The 17390-nt window shown below is 48.3% G+C and overlaps 1 protein-coding gene across 2 annotated transcripts in view; it reads right to left on the bottom strand.

The window, feature by feature from the left end:
* hspa12b (heat shock protein 12B) overlaps nucleotides 1–17390 on the bottom strand; it is a 44420-nt gene that overhangs the window by 12246 nt on the left and 14784 nt on the right. For both annotated transcript variants that reach the window (XM_045701597.1, XM_045701596.1), the window contains one exon: nucleotides 12108–12291. In XM_045701597.1, the coding sequence (XP_045557553.1) occupies nucleotides 12108–12291 (184 nt within the window). The remainder of the gene's footprint in view (nucleotides 1–12107; nucleotides 12292–17390) is intronic.

The raw sequence follows: 17390 nt of genomic DNA, 5'->3' as shown, positions 1-17390 counted from the left end.
TGTGATACAGTCTATGTTGTAAATACAGTCTATGTTGTAGATACAGTCTATGTTGTAAATACAGTCTCTGTTGTAGATACAGTCTATGTTGTAGATACAGTCTATGTTGTGATACAGTCTATGTTGTAAATACAGTCTCTGTTGTAGATACAGTCTCTGTTGTAGATCATCTCTGTTCTCTATTTTGGGACAATGACAAGGCCTTGTATTGTATCTTTGACATCTGGGATTTTGAAATGAGACACACATTGAGGATATGGAGGGTTTGTGTGCGTGTATGTGTATGTGTATGTGTATGTGTGTGTGTGTGTGTGTGTGTGTGTGTGTGTGTGTGGAGGGGGGCAATTTGAACCCTGGCCCATACGTTCTCATATGGTAATGACTCTGAACAGAATAACATAACCAGGGACCACTGAAAAAAAACACTGTGTGTGTTCATGCATGCTTGTGTGTTTTTATAAGGGGTCTGGAAGTCATTTTACAGCAAAGAAATACAAAGAAGAGAGAGAGAGAGAAAAGACAGAGAGAGAGAGAAAAAAGATACACACACAGAGAGAGAGAGAGAGAAAAGACAGAGAGAGAGAGAGAGAGAAAACTATACACACACAGAGAGAGAGAGAAAAGACAGAGAGAGAGAGAGAGAGAGAGAGAGAGAAAAGATACACACACAGAGAGAGAGAGAGAAAAGACAGAGAGACAGAGGTAGTGAGCTCATGGCCTCCTGAGTTCTTCTGCAAAAATATATAATTTCAGTTGGATAAATGTAGATAAACTGAATTTTTTCACAAGGACTTCTACATGATACTAACCTCAACATCAAAACCTTTAATCCAAATCAAAATGCCATACCTAAAACTTCTAACAAATCAAAACCTGTAGAATAAACAGACTAGAACCTGGAAATACCATCCAACACAAGACAGAGTAAAGTTCAGTCTGAACCTACTTCTGAAGCCAAAAAGTAAAAGACAATCTCTAGGTCATTTTATTATATAAAGCTTAATAAATAAGGCTGCTAAGCTTACCAAGCTGCTAGGACAGAATTGATCTGGCTTTAACTTGTGTGAAGGGAGAGGTGTGAAAATGGGCCTAACAATGGCAGAAGAGTTTCACAGCCCCCCACTCAAATGCAGAGGTCTTTGAAGCCCTCATGGCTTATCCCTGTGGAGAGGTCATTACAATACAGTACCCCATGGATATTAAAAACAACACTGCACGGAATAAGTACAAAAAAAGCTCCTCATGGACAATCCAGAGATACTATTTGCTGACTGCTACAAAGACGGGAATGTAAGCAACTTCATTTTCCACACAGACCATCCCCTGGCATACCACAATGCTATAAGACCACACTACGGTCAAGAGAGAGGGTATTGGCCCAGAGTGGAAACTAGACATTGAGGAAATTCAAACAACCTCTGTCAACATGTACAAGTCTGGGACAGTTATGGTACAGGGCATCCTCAGTCTGGGACAGTAATGGTACAGGGCATCCTCAGTCTGGGACAGTAATGGTGCAGGGCATCCTCAGTCTGGGACAGTAATGGTGCAGGGCATCCTCAGTCTGGGACAGTAATGGCGCAGGGCATCCTCAGTCTGGGACAGTAATGGTGCAGGGCATCCTCAGTCTGGGACAGTAATGGTGCAGGGCATCCTCAGTCTGGGACAGTAATGGCGCAGGGCATCCTCAGTCTGGGACAGTAATGGTGCAGGGCATCCTCAGTCTGGGACAGTTATGGTACAGGGCATCCTCAGTCTGGGACAGTTATGGTGCAGGGCATCCTCAGTCTGGGACAGTAATGGCGCAGGGCATCCTCAGTCTGGGACAGTAATGGCGCAGGGCATCCTCAGTCTGGGACAGTAATGGCGCAGGGCATCCTCAGTCTGGGACAGTAATGGCGCAGGGCATCCTCAGTCTGGGACAGTAATGGCGCAGGGCATCCTCAGTCTGGGACAGTAATGGCGCAGGGCATCCTCAGTCTGGGACAGTAATGGCGCAGGGCATCCTCAGTCTGGGACAGTAATGGTACAGGGCATCCTCAGTCTGGGACAGTAATGGTGCAGGGCATCCTCAGTCTGGGACAGTAATGGTGCAGGGCATCCTCAGTCTGGGACAGTAATGGTGCAGGGCATCCTCAGTCTGGGACAGTAATGGTGCAGGGCAACCTCAGTCTGGGACAGTAATGGTGCAGGGCATCCTCAGTCTGGGACAGTAATGGTGCAGGGCATCCTCAGTCTGGGACAGTAATGGTGCAGGGCATCCTCAGTCTGGGACAGTAATGGCGCAGGGCATCCTCAGTCTGGGACAGTAATGGTGCAGGGCATCCTCGTGCAGTTCCAGCAGGAAAAGCTCTCTCTCTGTGACGACTCCCCCATCCTGAGTGAGTCTGATCACACCTCTTCAAACTGTCCTGCAGACGAGGATAGTCACCCCCCCCCCCCAGCACTGAACACACCCAGGTCCCACAGCTGCACTGCTCCTCCATCATTGAGAGGGATGAATTCACAGTGCTGAGGGGAAACATGGTGGAGCTCAGAGAGCTAGTCCACACAATCCAGACAGAACAAACCCACAAAACAGACCAGCACAAGGGTCCAGCAGGAAAGGGTGGTCACAGCACTCAAGGGAGTGATTGAAAAAGCTTCTTCCACTTTCCCCAATGCACAAGTGATTATCTCCACCCTACTACCACAAAATGTCCCCCCGCAAGGGGGAAATCGATCATTTCCAGGCCCAGGGACATGTACTAGTCTGTGGCGACCTAAATGCCAGAACTGGACAAGAACCTGACACCCTCAGCACACAGGGGGACAAACACCTACCTGAAGGTGACAGCATTCTCTCCCCCCATTTGCCCCCCTAGACACAACTACGATAACATAACCAACAAAAGCGTGTCACAACTCCTGCAACATACTCAATGATAGGCTAAATGATGTAAATGTAATAGGCTTTGAGGGGACTCCTACGGTAGGTACACCTATAGCTCATCCCTTGGCAGTAGTACTGTAGACTACTTTATCACTGACCTCAACCCAGAGTCTCTTAGAGTGTTCACAGTCAGCCCACTGACACCCCTATCAAATCACAACAAAATCAAACCAACTTGAACAGAGCAGTACTCAATCATGAGGAATCAAAGAAATGCTATAGATGTAAGGGAAGGAAATCTACCAAAAAACAATTAGGCAACAACAAATTCAATCCCTTTTAGACAACTTCCTGGGTAAAACGTTCCACTGTAGTAGTGAAGGTGTAAACTTGGCATTAGAAAACCTAAGCAGTATATTTGACCTCTCAAGCTGCCTTATCAAATCAAAAAAATTCAAGCAGACAACTGAAGAAAATTAACAACAATGACCAATGGTTTGATGAAAACATGCAAATACCTAACAAAGAAATTGAGAAACCTATCCAACCAAAAACATAGAGACCCAGAAAACCTGAGTCTTCGCCTTCACTATGATGAATCACTAAAACAATACAGAAATACACTACGGAAAAAGAAGGAACAGCACGTCAGAAATCAGCTCAATGTAATTGAAGAATCTATAGACTCTAACCACTTCTGGGAAAATTGGAAAACAAAATTGGGAAAAAAACAACAACACAAAGAATTATCTATCCAAAACGCAGATGTATGGATAAACCACTTCTCCAATATTTTTGGCTCTATAAAAAAGAACAAACAGTAAAAACATAAACATGATCAATTACGAATCTTAGAATCAGCTATTAAAGACTACCAGAACCCACTGGATTCTCCAATTACATTGATCCGAACTACAGGACAAAATACAAACCCTCCAACCCTAAAAGGCCTGAGGAGGTTCATGGTACACTAAATGAAATGATAAAATATACAGACCACAAATTCCAATTGGCTATACTTAAACTCTTTAACATCATCCTCAGCTTTGGCATATTCCCCAATATTTGGAACCGACTGATCACCCCAATCCACAAATGTGGAGAGAAATTTGACCCAATAACTACCGTGGGATATGCGTCAACAGCAACCTTGGGAAAATCCTCTGTATTATCACTTACAGCAGACTCATACATTTCCTCAGCATAAACAATGTACTGAGCAAATGTCAAATTGGCTTTTTACCAAATGACTGTACGACAGCCCACGTATTCACCCTGCACACCCTAACTGAGAAACAAACAAACCGAAACAAAGGCAAAGTCTTTTCATGATTTGTTGTTTTCAAAAAAGCTTTTGACTCAATTTGGCTTTAAGAGGTCTGCTATACATATTGATGGAAAGTGGTGTTCGGGGAAAAACATACTACATGTGGAAGGACCACCAGAGGGCAGGCTGGGCTCATAGATAGTAGCCCAACAAGGCATGTGAGACAAGGTAACCAGAGTCAATTAAGCACAGCTGACGGTACTAATGAGATATTCTCTTTCCCCTACAAGAGAGAGGATGGAACCAGCAAGAAGGGAGGAAGATAAACTATCTCTGGAGAATGGCTACGGAGAGAGAGGTGCTATCCAAGAAGATTCATTAAGACGGTGACGAATATGTGATTGTTGTTATAATTTGAAGATAACCGTAATGTGATCCTGTGTCATCTAAAGAAGACGTATGTTGTTCCTTTGGAGATTCTCATTGACTGTGTTGGAGTGTTTGTAGTGTCAGAAATCCCTCAATAGAGAACTGTGTTGAATCAAGAAAACCTACTCTGGACTCGTTTATTCCACCTTTCCACTTTAGAGTGACACCAAATGACTTGGTCCGCTCACATTGGTGGAGAATGTGGGCAACTAGGTGGACGAGTGACACAAGGATAAGTGAGTAAATCAAGATTCTTCCAGTAGACAGAGGAACCATTCAAGAACGATGGACAACGCTCTACTACAACAGTTGATCACGGCACAGCAGACAACCATAGAACTCCTGCAACGACAGCTGAGTGGGCGAGAAGAACCTAGAGTGAAGCCAAGAGCGGCTGCTCACGCCATCTTACCTCGTCTCTCCAAGGACGATGATATCGAGGCCTTCCTCATGACCTTCGAAAGGACGGCCACCTTGGAAGAGTGGCCGCCCACAGAATGGGCGAGCGCATTAGCACCTCTTTTGACCAGGGTGGCCCAGGAAGCCTATTTTGACCTGGATTCCCACGAAGCTGCGGACTATGGGCGACTAAAAACCAAGATCCTGTCCCGGTACCAGCTGACTGCCAGAGATAGAGCTGTAAAGTTCCATCAGTGGACCTATATGACTGACCAACCCGTCCGTGCCCAGATCTTCGCTCTAATACGACTGATGAAACAGTGGCTGGAACCCGGAAAGGGAGTAGGACATGTAATTGAGACCCTCGTTGTGGACAAGATATTGAGGGAATTACCCAGTGACTTAAAAAGGGTTGTGGGTCAAACCAACCCGTTGTCAGCCGACGACATAGCCCAGGCGGTGGAAACATACCGATCTACAGGGGAGTTGTTAAAAGGGGACAAGAAGGAACGGAAGGATTCTGCAAATCCCGTACCACGACTCGCCCCGGCACGTCCGCCACCGAAACCTCCAAACCCCCTCCGGAGGTGGGAGAAGTCATCCCCCACACAGCAGGGTCGGTGTTTTAAATGTCAGTCTCCAGACCATTATGCCTCACAATGTCCTAGCAAGGACGAGTCCATGGTCACGGAGTCATCGATGCCCATCCCCACGCATCCCGGTTCGAGAGGGCATGATCAACACTGTTGGTTAACAGAAATAGCCCCAGCCCCAGAGATTCCGGTTCGAGTAGAAGGACAAGATGTGGTTGCCATTCTCGACTCGGGAAGTATGGTTACGTTAGTAGAGGAGCAGATGGTGACCTCAGCAACACTGCTACCAGACAAAGTAGCCGTGTCCTGTATCCATGGAGACACCCACTATTACCCCACCGTGAATCTGTCTATTCTCACTCCGAAAGGAAGGTGTACAGTCAGGGCAGGAAAAGTACCCCAGCTGAAGGTGCCATTATTGATAGGGAGAGACTGTCCTCTATATAAAGAGCTGCGGCAGATGACGTTATGCATGGGAAGAAGGGGGACAGGAAAGAAAAAAAAAAAATAATCCAAGCCCGAGGTAGTAGTCCTACAAGGAGACGTAGCCTCGTCCTTGTCCTCTGGAGCAGAGGAAGAAATAGAGACCCAACGTTTACGACAGATATTCCAGGAAACCACCGATGAAGACACCTGCGAAGGGTTATACACGACGCAGGAAGGAAGGAGCAACCAGGCGCTAAGAGATATATTTGAAGCCCCATCCGAGGAGGGAACCTGGAAGGGATTCTCCTCGGTCACCCCTGGAGGGGATGGGGAACAACCTCCACACCCCTCTACCGAGGTTGACCTGCCCCAGGAATTAAAGGGACAGTTCGGCACCTCGCAGCATAGAGACCCAGACCTAAGGGAGGCCATGAGGAAGGTGAAGGTGATCGACGGGAGGAACGTCGACGGATCAGGTGAGCCCCCTCTTCCTTACTATGCAATCAGGCGGGGTCTCTTATATTGGGTCGTGCAACGAAGGGGGGAAATCCAGGAATTACTAATGGTGCCTAGACCATACAGGGATACAGTCCTACAGTTAGCCCATTCCCACGTCCTAGGAGGACACCTGGCACGGGACAAGACTATCGACAGAATCATGCAGAGATTCTATTGGCCCTGTGTCACCCGTGATGTGGCCAGGTATTGTAGGACGTGTGATCAATGTCAGCGTACAGCTCCACGGCCACACCTACGTAACCCTTTGATTCCTCTCCCCATCATAGAGACTCCCTTTGAACGCATAGCTATGGACCTCGTGGGACCCCTCCCAAAATCTGCCAGAGGACACGAGTACATCCTAGTGGTCGTAGATTACGCTACCAAGTTCCCAGAGGCCATACCCCTGCGTAACATGTCGTCCAAGGGAATTGCCAAGGAATTGTTCATGATGTTCTCTCGGGTAGGCCTTCCCAAGACGATCCTAACCGATCAGGGAACCCCGTTCATGTCCCGGTTGATGAAGGACTTGTGTCGGTTATATCAGGTTCAACAGATACGTAAAAGCATATTCCACCCTCAAACAGATGGGTTGTGCGAACGCTTGAACAAAACGATTAAAAGCATGTTGAGAAGAGTGGTGTCCAGAGACGGAAAAAACTGGGACATGCTTCTCCCACACTTAATGTTTGCCCTGCTAGAAGTACCCCAGGCGTCCACTGGATTCTCCCCGTTTGAATTGCTCTACGGCAGACCCTGTCGAGGGATCCTCGACTTAGCCAAGGAGACCTGGGAGACCCAACCATGTCCCTTCCGATCCACAATAGAACATGTTACCCTGATGAGAGACCGCCTGTCGGCAGTGTGGCCCATAGTAAAGGAGCATATGGAGAAGGCGCAAAGGACCCAAGGCTGGGCCTACGATAAGTCCGCGACATCCCGTGAGTTCTCCGTGGGAGAGAAAGTGATGGTGCTCGTGCCCACAGTTGAACACCGCTTGCTGGCACAGTGGAGGGGGCCCTACGAGGTAATGAAAAGGGTCTCACCGGTCAATTACCTCATCAAACAACCTGACAGGAGGAAGAAGGTCCAACTCTATCACATAAACCTGTTGAAGAAGTACCATGGAAGAGAGGAGGAGGTGGCTTTGATGGCCATGGAGGGCCAAGGAAAAGAGGAGGTTCTACCACAGGTGCGCCATGGCCAAACTCTCTTGCCGGAACAGTCGAGACAGCTAGACAAGCTGATTATTCACTTCGGCCGGGTATTCTCTCCGTTCCCAGGACAAACAGATGTCTTGTTCCACCATATCCACACTGAACCCGGCAAGAAGGTGCATATCCGTCCTTACAGGATTCCTGAGGCCCGCCGAGTCATCGCCAAGAACGAGGTAAGGGAGATGCTGAGGATGGGTGTGATCGAGCCATCGACGAGTGAGTGGTCCAGTCCCATAGTCCTGGTCCCCAAACCCGATGGTAGTATGAGACTCTGCAACGACTTTAGGAGCGTGAATGCAATCTCTACATTCGACGCATATCCCATGCCCCGCGTGGATGAACTCTTGGAGCGCTTAGGAAAGGCCAAGTTCATCACCACCCTGGATTTGACGAAGGGATATTGGCAAGTGCCGGTGGCTCCAGAGGACCGCCCAAAGACCGCCTTCGCCACACCGGAGGGGCTTTTTCAGTATGTGAGGATGCCCTTCGGACTGCATGGTGCTGCTGCAACTTTCCAACGCCTCATGGATGCCATTCTACGGCCCCATCAAGAGTACGCAGCGGCGTACATAGACGATGTGGTCATCCACAGCGAGGACTGGGATAGTCACCTCCTACGACTACGGGCGGTGCTCATGAGTCTGGAAGCCACAGGGTTGACGGCCAATCCAAAAAAATGCTGCCTGGGTCTGTCCGAGCGGAATACCTGGGGTACACCGTGGGGAATGGGAAAATACGCCCACAGGCAGAGAAGACCAGGGCAATTCGGGACTGGCCTCGACCCCAGACCAAGCGGGACGTTCGGGCCTTCTTAGGGATAACGGGATATTATCGCCGTTTTATCCCTGGATATGCAACCATTGCCAACCCCTCACAAACCTCATCAAGAAAAACTTGCCAAACCGGGTAGAGTGGAAAGATGAGGCGGAGGAGGCCTTTCAATTGCTAAAAGAGGGCCTGTGTTCTGATCCCGTCCTACAGGCTCCGGACTTCTCACAAGAGTTCATTGTACAGGTAGACGCCTCGGATACGGGGCTCGGGGCCGTACTAGCTCAGGGTGAAGGCGAAGCAGAGAGGCCGATTCTCTTTATAAGTAGAAAGCTCAGCGATCGGGAACAGAGATATGCTACCGTAGAGAAAGAGGCCCTAGCCATTAAGTGGGCCCTCGATTATCTCCGGTACTACCTACTGGGTCGGAGGTTTGCATTAGTTACGGACCATGCGCCCCTCACGTGGATGGCTGGTAAGAGAAACAATAACAACCGAATAGCCAGATGGTTTCTTGCTTTACAACCGTTCTCTTTCCATGTCATCCACAGGGCCGGATCGAGGAACGGGAATGCAGACGCGCTGTCCCGACGCGACCAAGACGGTGCGTCTGGCGCCCGACCCTCCGGTCCGGTCCTGAGGGGGGAGGTATGTGGAAGGACCACCAGAGGGCAGGCTGGGCTCATAGATAGTAGCCCAACAAGGCATGTGAGACAAGGTAACCAGAGTCAATTAAGCACAGCTGACGGTACTAATGAGATATTCTCTTTCCCCTACAAGAGAGAGGATGGAACCAGCAAGAAGGGAGGAAGATAAACTATCTCTGGAGAATGGCTACGGAGAGAGAGGTGCTATCCAAGAAGATTCATTAAGACGGTGACGAATATGTGATTGTTGTTATAATTTGAAGATAACCGTAATGTGATCCTGTGTCATCTAAAGAAGACGTATGTTGTTCCTTTGGAGATTCTCATTGACTGTGTTGGAGTGTTTGTAGTGTCAGAAATCCCTCAATAGAGAACTGTGTTGAATCAAGAAAACCTACTCTGGACTCGTTTATTCCACCTTTCCACTTTAGAGTGACACCAAATGACTTGGTCCGCTCACATACATTATAAAATTAATTTACACAAACAACAAGTGTGCGTTTAAAATTGGCAAAAAACACACACCTTTCTTTCCACAGGGATGGGGGGTGAGACAGGGATGCAGCTTAAGCCTCACCTTCTTCAACATATATATCAAAGAATTGGCGAGGGCACTAGAACAGTCTGTAGCACCCGGCCCTCACCCTACTAGAATCTGAAGTCAAATGTCTACTGATTGCTGATGATCTGGCGCTTCTGTCCCCAACCAAGGAGGGCCTACAGCAGCACCTAGATCTTCTGCACAGATTCTGTCAGACCTGGGCCCTGACAGTAAATCTCAGTAAGACAAAAATAATGGTGTTCCAAAAATGGTCCAGTTGCCAGGACCACGTATACAAATTCCATCTAGACACCGTTGCCCTAGAGCACACAAAAAACTATACATACCTCAGCCTAAATATCAGTGCCACGTGTAACTTCCACAAAGCTGTAAACGATCTGAGAGACAAGGCAATAACGGCCTTCTATTGCTTCAAAAGGAACATACAATTCAACATACCAATTAGGATCTGGCTAAAAATACTTGAATCAGTTATAGAACCCATTGCCCTTTATGGTTGTGAGGTCTGGGGTCCGCTCACCAACCAAGAATTCACAAAATGGGACAAACACCAAATTGAGACTCTGCATGCAGAATTCTGCAAAAATATTCTCAGTGTACAACATACAACAACAAATAATGCATGCAGAGCAGAAGTAGGCCGACACCCGCTTACGATCAAAATCCAGAAAAAAAGCTGTTAAATTCTAAAAGGAAGTGATTCCCAAACCTTACATAACAAAGCCATTACCTACATAGAGATGAACCTGGAGAAGAGTCCCCTAAGCAAGCTGGTCCTTGTGCTCTGTTCAGAAACACAAACAGACCCCACAGAGCCCCAGGACAGCAGCACAATTAGACCCAACCAAATCATGAGAAAACAAAAAGATAATTACTTAACACATTGGAAAGAATTTACAAAAAACTGAGCAAACTAGAATGCTATTTGGCCCTAAATAGAGAGTACACAGTGGCAGAATACCTGACCACTGTGACTGACCCAAAATTAAGGAAATCCTTGACTATGTACAGACTCAGTGATCATAGCCTTGCTATTGACAAAGGCCGCCGTAGGCAGACCTGGCTCTCAAGAGAAGACAGGCTATGTGCACACTGCCCACAAAATGAGGTGGAAACTGAGCTGCACTTCCTAACCTCCTGCCAAATGTGTGACCATAGAGACACATATTTCCCTCAGATTACACAGAACCACAAAGGATTTGAAAACAAATCCAATTTTGATAAACTCCCATATCTGTTGGGTGAAATACCACAGTGTGCCATCACAGCATCAAGGTGTGTGACCTGTTGCCACAAGAAAAGGGCAACCAGTGAAGAACAAACACCATTGTAAATAGAACCCATATTTATGTTTATTTATTTTCCCTTTTGTATTTGCACATCATTACAACATTGTAAATAGACATAATATGACATTTGAAATGTCTTTATTCTTTTGGAACTTTTTTGAGTGTAATGTTACTGTCAATTTTTTATTATTTATTTTACTTTTGTTTATTATCTATTTCACTTGCTTCGGCAATGTAAATATATATATATATATATATTCCATGCCAATAAAGTCCTTAAATTGAAATTGAATTGAGAGAGAGAGACATTGTAAATAAGAATTTGTTCTTCACTAGCTAACAGCTCCTAAGGCTGTCTTACAACATAGGCAGAAAGAGATGAGGAAACGGGAGGAAACAGAGGAGGAAACGGGAGGAAACAGAGGAGGAAACGGGAGGAAACAGAGGAGGAAACGGGAGGAAACAGAGGAGGAAACGGGAGGAAACAGAGGAGGAAACGGGAGGAAACAGAGGAGGAAACGGGAGGAAACAGAGGAGGAAACGGGAGGAAACAGAGGAGGAAACGGGAGGAAACAGAGGAGGAAACCGGAGGAAACAGAGGAGGAAACCGGAGGAAAGAAACATACAAATGATGATGTTTAAAAGGGCAATCTGCAGTTCAAACAACAACAAAGAGGAGTCCCTGCCAATGTGTTGGTAAACAGCTGAGGGATGGGGCTGGAGAAATGTAAACACTTTCAAATTCATAGACAGAGCTATGGACGCAAGGACCGACCATTCATGACATCAACATGATAGTTTTAACCATGTTTTGAGGCTATTACAGTGTTTGAGAAAGAAAGAAAGAAAAAGAAAGAGATGAGAGAGCTAACTGGGCAGAGTGTGGGTGAGATCATGGGCTCACAGCATCTTGTTCCGATTACAATATCCTGTGTGTGTGGGTGGGTGTATATCTATTCACACAAAATACACACACACGCAGACACACACATACTTCTGCACTGCTGTAACAGCACACACACACAGGCAAACAGTCATTCAAGGCAAAGCCAGATACATTACATTACATCTCTCTCTCTCTCTCTCTCTCTCTCTCTCTCTCTCTCTCTCTCTCTCTCTCTCTCTCTCTCTCTCTCTCACCTTGTCTGAAGCTGGAGTCAAAAGGGCGGGACCCGTCGCTCTCCAAGCTGAGGCCGTTGGTCATTGGCTGGAGGCTCAGGTCAATCACCTGGTGTAGGCGGAGCTTGCGACAGTAGATGGAAGCTGCTTCAGGTTCTAGAGCTATCAGGAGCTGTTCTGGAGTGTCAGGAGATACCAGACCAGCCTAGAGAGAGACAGAGGGAAGTTTAATGCTGTTAAATATAAGGTTCTAGAGGTTTCATAAGGTTCTAAGCCTCAAACAAGATCAGCCTGAATAGTGGGGGTTAGAGGGGGTATACGTAGAGGGGGTATGCATAGTGGGGGTTGGAGAGGGTATGTATAGTGGGGGTTAGTGAGGGTGTGTATAGTTGGAGTTAGAGGGGGTATGAATAGTGGGGTTAGAGGGGGTATGCACAGTGGGGGTTGGAGAGGTTAAGTACAGTGGAGGTTAGAGGGGGTATGAATAGTGGGGGTCAGAGGGGGTATGCACAGTGGGGGTTAGAAGGGGTATGCACAGTGGGGTTAGAGGGGGTATGCCCAGTGGGGGTTAGAGAGGGTATCTACAGTGTGGGTTAGAGGGGTAAGCACAGTGTGGGTTAGAGAGGGTGTGTACAGTAGGGGTTAGTGGGGGTTAGAGGGGGTATGCATAGTGGGGGTTAGAGGGGTGTGTACAGTAGGGGTTAGTGGGGGTTAGAGGGAGTATGGAGTATGCATAGTGGGGGTTAGAGGGGGTGTGTACAGTAGGGGTTAGTGGGGGTTAGAGGGGTATGCACCGTAGGGGTTAGAGGGGGTATGTATAGTGGGGGTTAGAGGGGGTATGCATAGTGGGGGTTAGAGGGGGTATGTACAGTAGGGGTTAGAGGGGGTTAGAGGGGGTATGTATAGTGGATTAGATAAACAGAGATAAACAGTGTGTGATTACAGTGTGATTTATGGATTCAAATAAAGTTATTTCAATATAAATAATTGTTGGGTTTGGGGCAAAAGTGACTGAGGTAAAGTGAGGGTTTGGTAAATGGAGCAGGAGTCAAATTGTAGTGGGAGTTGAGTAAGAGATTAAAGATGTGTTGTCCTGACAGAGCTGGACTGGGGGTTGGAGAGGTGAACAGATGTGTTGTCCTGACAGAGCTGGACTGGGGGTTGGAGAGGAGAGGAGAGGAGATGGGTTGTCCTGACAGAGCTGGACTGGGGGTTGGAGAGGAGAGGAGATGTGTTGTCCTGACAGAGCTGGACTGGGGGTTGGAGAGGAGAGGAGAGCAGATGGTTGTCCTGACAGAGCTGGACTGGGGGTTGGAGAGGAGAGGAGATGTGTTGTCCTGACAGAGCTGGACTGGGGGTTGGAGAGGAGAACAGATGTGTTGTCCTGACAGAGCTGGACTGGGGGTTTGGAGAGGAGAGGAGAACAGATGGCTTGTCCTGACAGAGCTGGACTGGGGGTTGGAGAGGAGAGGAGAGGAGATGGGTTGTCCTGACAGAGCTGGACTGGGGGTTGGAGAGGAGAGGAGAACAGATGGGTTGTCCTGACAGAGCTGGACTGGGGGTTGGAGAGGAAAACAGATGGGTTGTCCTGGGGAGAGGACAGAGTAAAGAGGGCTGGGTACAAGAGAGTGGAGGGGAGGGATGGGGGAGTGGTAGGAAAGTGGATGAGTTGAGTAGAGATGTGGGCTTGGGGAGAGTTGAGAGGGTTGAAGCTATAGGGGAGGGTTGAGACTCCAGGAGTGGTTTCCTGTGTTTGTATGCCGGTCTCCCTGATTGTTCAACCCAATGACATCACCATGAGCAGGAAATACACCACCCAGCCATCCAGGATCGGAGCCAGACCCACACTGGAACATGGAGGGAGAGTTGAGGTAGGAGGCAGAGGACAGGTTTAGCCACCGAACAGTGAGAGGTTGAACCCAGAACAGTGAGAGGTTTGGGACCCAGAACAGAGAGAGGTTGAACCCAGAACAGAGAGAGGTTTGGGACCCAGAACAGAGAGAGGTTGAACCCAGAACAGAGAGAGGTTTGGGACCCAGAACAGAGAGAGGTTGAACCCAGAACAGAGAGAGGTTTGGGACCCAGAACAGAGAGAGGTTGAACCCAGAACAGTGAGAGGTTTGGCACCCAGAACAGAGAGAGGTTTGGTAACCAGAACAGAGAGAGGTTTGGGACCCAGAACAGAGAGAGGTTTGGTAACCAGAACAGAGAGAGGTTTGGGACCCAGAACAGAGAGAGATTGAACCCAGAACAGAGAGAGGTTGAACCCAGAACAGAGAGAGGTTGAACCCAGAACAGAGAGAGGTTTGGGACCCAGAACAGAGAGAGGTTGAACCCAGAACAGAGAGAGGTTTGGGACCCAGAACAGAGAGAGGTTGAACCCAGAACAGAGAGAGGTTTGGGACCCAGAACAGAGAGAGGTTGAACCCAGAACAGAGAGAGGTTGAACCCAGAACAGTGAGAGGTTTGGGACCCAGAACAGAGAGAGGTTGAACCCAGAACAGTGAGAGGTTTGGGACCCAGAACAGAGAGAGGTTGAACCCAGAACAGTGAGAGGTTAGGGACCCAGAACAGAGAGAGGTTGAACCCAGAACAGTGAGAGGTTTGGGACCCAGAACAGAGAGAGGTTTGGGACCCAGAACAGAGAGAGGTTGAACCCAGAACAGAGAGAGGTTTGGGACCCAGAACAGAGAGAGGTTTGGGACCCAGAACAGAGAGAGGTTTGGTAACCAGAACAGAGAGAGGTTTGGTACCCAGAACAGAGAGAGGTTTGGGACCCAGAACAGAGAGAGGTTTGGTAACCAGAACAGAGAGAGGTTTGGTACCCAGAACAGAGAGAGGTTTGGGACCCAGAACAGAGAGAGATTGAACCCAGAACAGAGAGAGGTTGAACCCAGAACAGAGAGAGGTTGAACCCAGAACAGAGAGAGGTTTGGGACCCAGAACAGAGAGAGGTTGAACCCAGAACAGAGAGAGGTTTGGGACCCAGAACAGAGAGAGGTTGAACCCAGAACAGAGAGAGGTTTGGGACCCAGAACAGAGAGAGGTTTGGGACCCAGAACAGAGAGAGGTTGAACCCAGAACAGTGAGAGGTTTGGGACCCAGAACAGAGAGAGGTTGAACCCAGAACAGAGAGAGGTTTGGGACCCAGAACAGAGAGAGGTTGAACCCAGAACAGTGAGAGGTTAGGGACCCAGAACAGAGAGAGGTTGAACCCAGAACAGTGAGAGGTTTGGGACCCAAAACAGAGAGAGGTTTGGGACCCAGAACAGAGAGAGGTTGAACCCAGAAAAGAGAGAGGTTTGGGACCCAGAACAGAGAGAGGTTTGGGACCCAGAACAGAGAGAGGTTTGGTAACCAGAACAGAGAGAGGTTTGGTACCCAGAACAGAGAGAGGTTTGGGACCCAGAACAGAGAGAGATTGAACCCAGAACAGAGAGAGGTTTGGGACCCAGAACAGAGAGAGTGTGAACCCAGAACAGAGAGAGGTTGAACCCAGAACAGAGAGAGGTTGAACCCAGAACAGAGAGAGGTTTGGGACCCAGAACAGAGAGAGGTTGAACCCAGAACAGAGAGAGGTTTGGGACCCAGAACAGAGAGAGGTTTAACCCAGAACAGTGAGAGGTTTGGGACCCAGAACAGAGAGAGGTTGAACCCAGAACAGAGAGAGGTTTGGGACCCAGAACAGAGAGAGGTTGAACCCAGAGCAGTGAGAGGTTTGGGACCCAGAACAGAGAGAGGTTGAACCCAGAACAGAGAGAGGTTTGGGACCCAGAACAGAGAGAGGTTGAACCCAGAACAGTGAGAGTTTAGGGACCCAGAACAGAGAGAGTTTGAACCCAGAACAGTGAGAGGTTTGGGACCCAAAACAGAGAGAGGTTTGGGACCCAGAACAGAGAGAGGTTGAACCCAGAACAGAGAGAGGTTGAACCCAGAACAGAGAGAGGTTTGGGACCCAGAACAGAGAGAGGTTTGGGACCCAGAACAGAGAGAGGTTTGGTAACCAGAACAGAGAGAGGTTGGTACCCAGAACAGAGAGAGGTTTGGGACCCAGAACAGAGAGAGATTGAACGGAGAGGGGACCCAGAACAGAGAGAGGTTGAACCCAGAACAGAGAGAGGTTTGGGACCCAGAACAGAGAGAGGTTGAACCCAGAACAGTGAGAGGTTAGGGACCCAGAACAGAGAGAGGTTGAACCCAGAACAGTGAGAGGTTTGGGACCCAAAACAGAGAGAGGTTTGGGACCCAGAACAGAGAGAGGTTGAACCCAGAACAGAGAGAGGTTGAACCCAGAACAGAGAGAGGTTTGGGACCCAGAACAGAGAGAGGTTTGGGACCCAGAACAGAGAGAGGTTTGGTAACCAGAACAGAGAGAGGTTTGGTACCCAGAACAGAGAGAGGTTTGGGACCCAGAACAGAGAGAGATTGAACCCAGAACAGAGAGAGGTTGAACCCAGAACAGAGAGAGGTTGAACCCAGAACAGAGAGAGGTTTGGTAACCAGAACAGAGAGAGGTTTGGGACCCAGAACAGAGAGAGGTTTGGGACCCAGAACAGAGAGAGGTTTGGGACCCAGAACAGAGAGAGGTTGAACCCAGAACAGAGAGAGGTTGAACCCAGAACAGAGAGAGGTTTGGTACCCAGAACAGAGAGAGGTTTGGTAACCAGAACAGAGAGAGGTTTGGTAACCAGAACAGGGAGAGGTTTGGGACCCAGAACAGAGAGAGGTTTGGTAACCAGAACAGAGAGAGGCTTTGGTGACCAGAACAGAGAGAGGTTGAACCCATAACAGAGAGAGGTTTGGGACCCAGAACAGAGAGAGGTTTGGGAACCAGAACAGAGAGAGGTTTGGGAACCAGAACAGAGAGAGGTTGGGACCCAGAACAGAGAGAGGTTTGGTAACCAGAACAGAGAGAGGTTTGGGAACCAGAACAGAGAGAGGTTGGACCCGTAACAGAGAGAGTTTTGGTAACCAGAACAGAGAGAGGTTGAACCCAGAACAGAGAGAGTTTTGGGACCCATAACAGAGAGAGGTTTGGGACCCATAACAGAGAGAGGTTGAACCCAGAACAGAGAGAGGTTTGGGACCCATAACAGAGAGAGGTTTGGGACCCATAACAGAGAGAGGTTGAACCCAGAACAGAGATAGGTTGAACCCAGAACAGAGAGAGGTTTGGGATCCAGAACAGAGAGAGGTTTGGTAACCAGAACAGAGAGAGGTTGGATCCAGAACAGAGAGAGGTTTGGTAACCAGAACAGAGAGAGGTTGGATCCAGAACAGAGAGAGGTTTGGGACCCAGAACAG

The sequence above is a fragment of the Salmo salar genome, chromosome ssa18 (assembly GCF_905237065.1).
Source record: "Salmo salar chromosome ssa18, Ssal_v3.1, whole genome shotgun sequence".
NCBI classification, from domain to species: Eukaryota; Metazoa; Chordata; class Actinopteri; order Salmoniformes; family Salmonidae; genus Salmo; species Salmo salar.
This window is presented reverse-complemented; position numbering and strand designations above follow the sequence as displayed.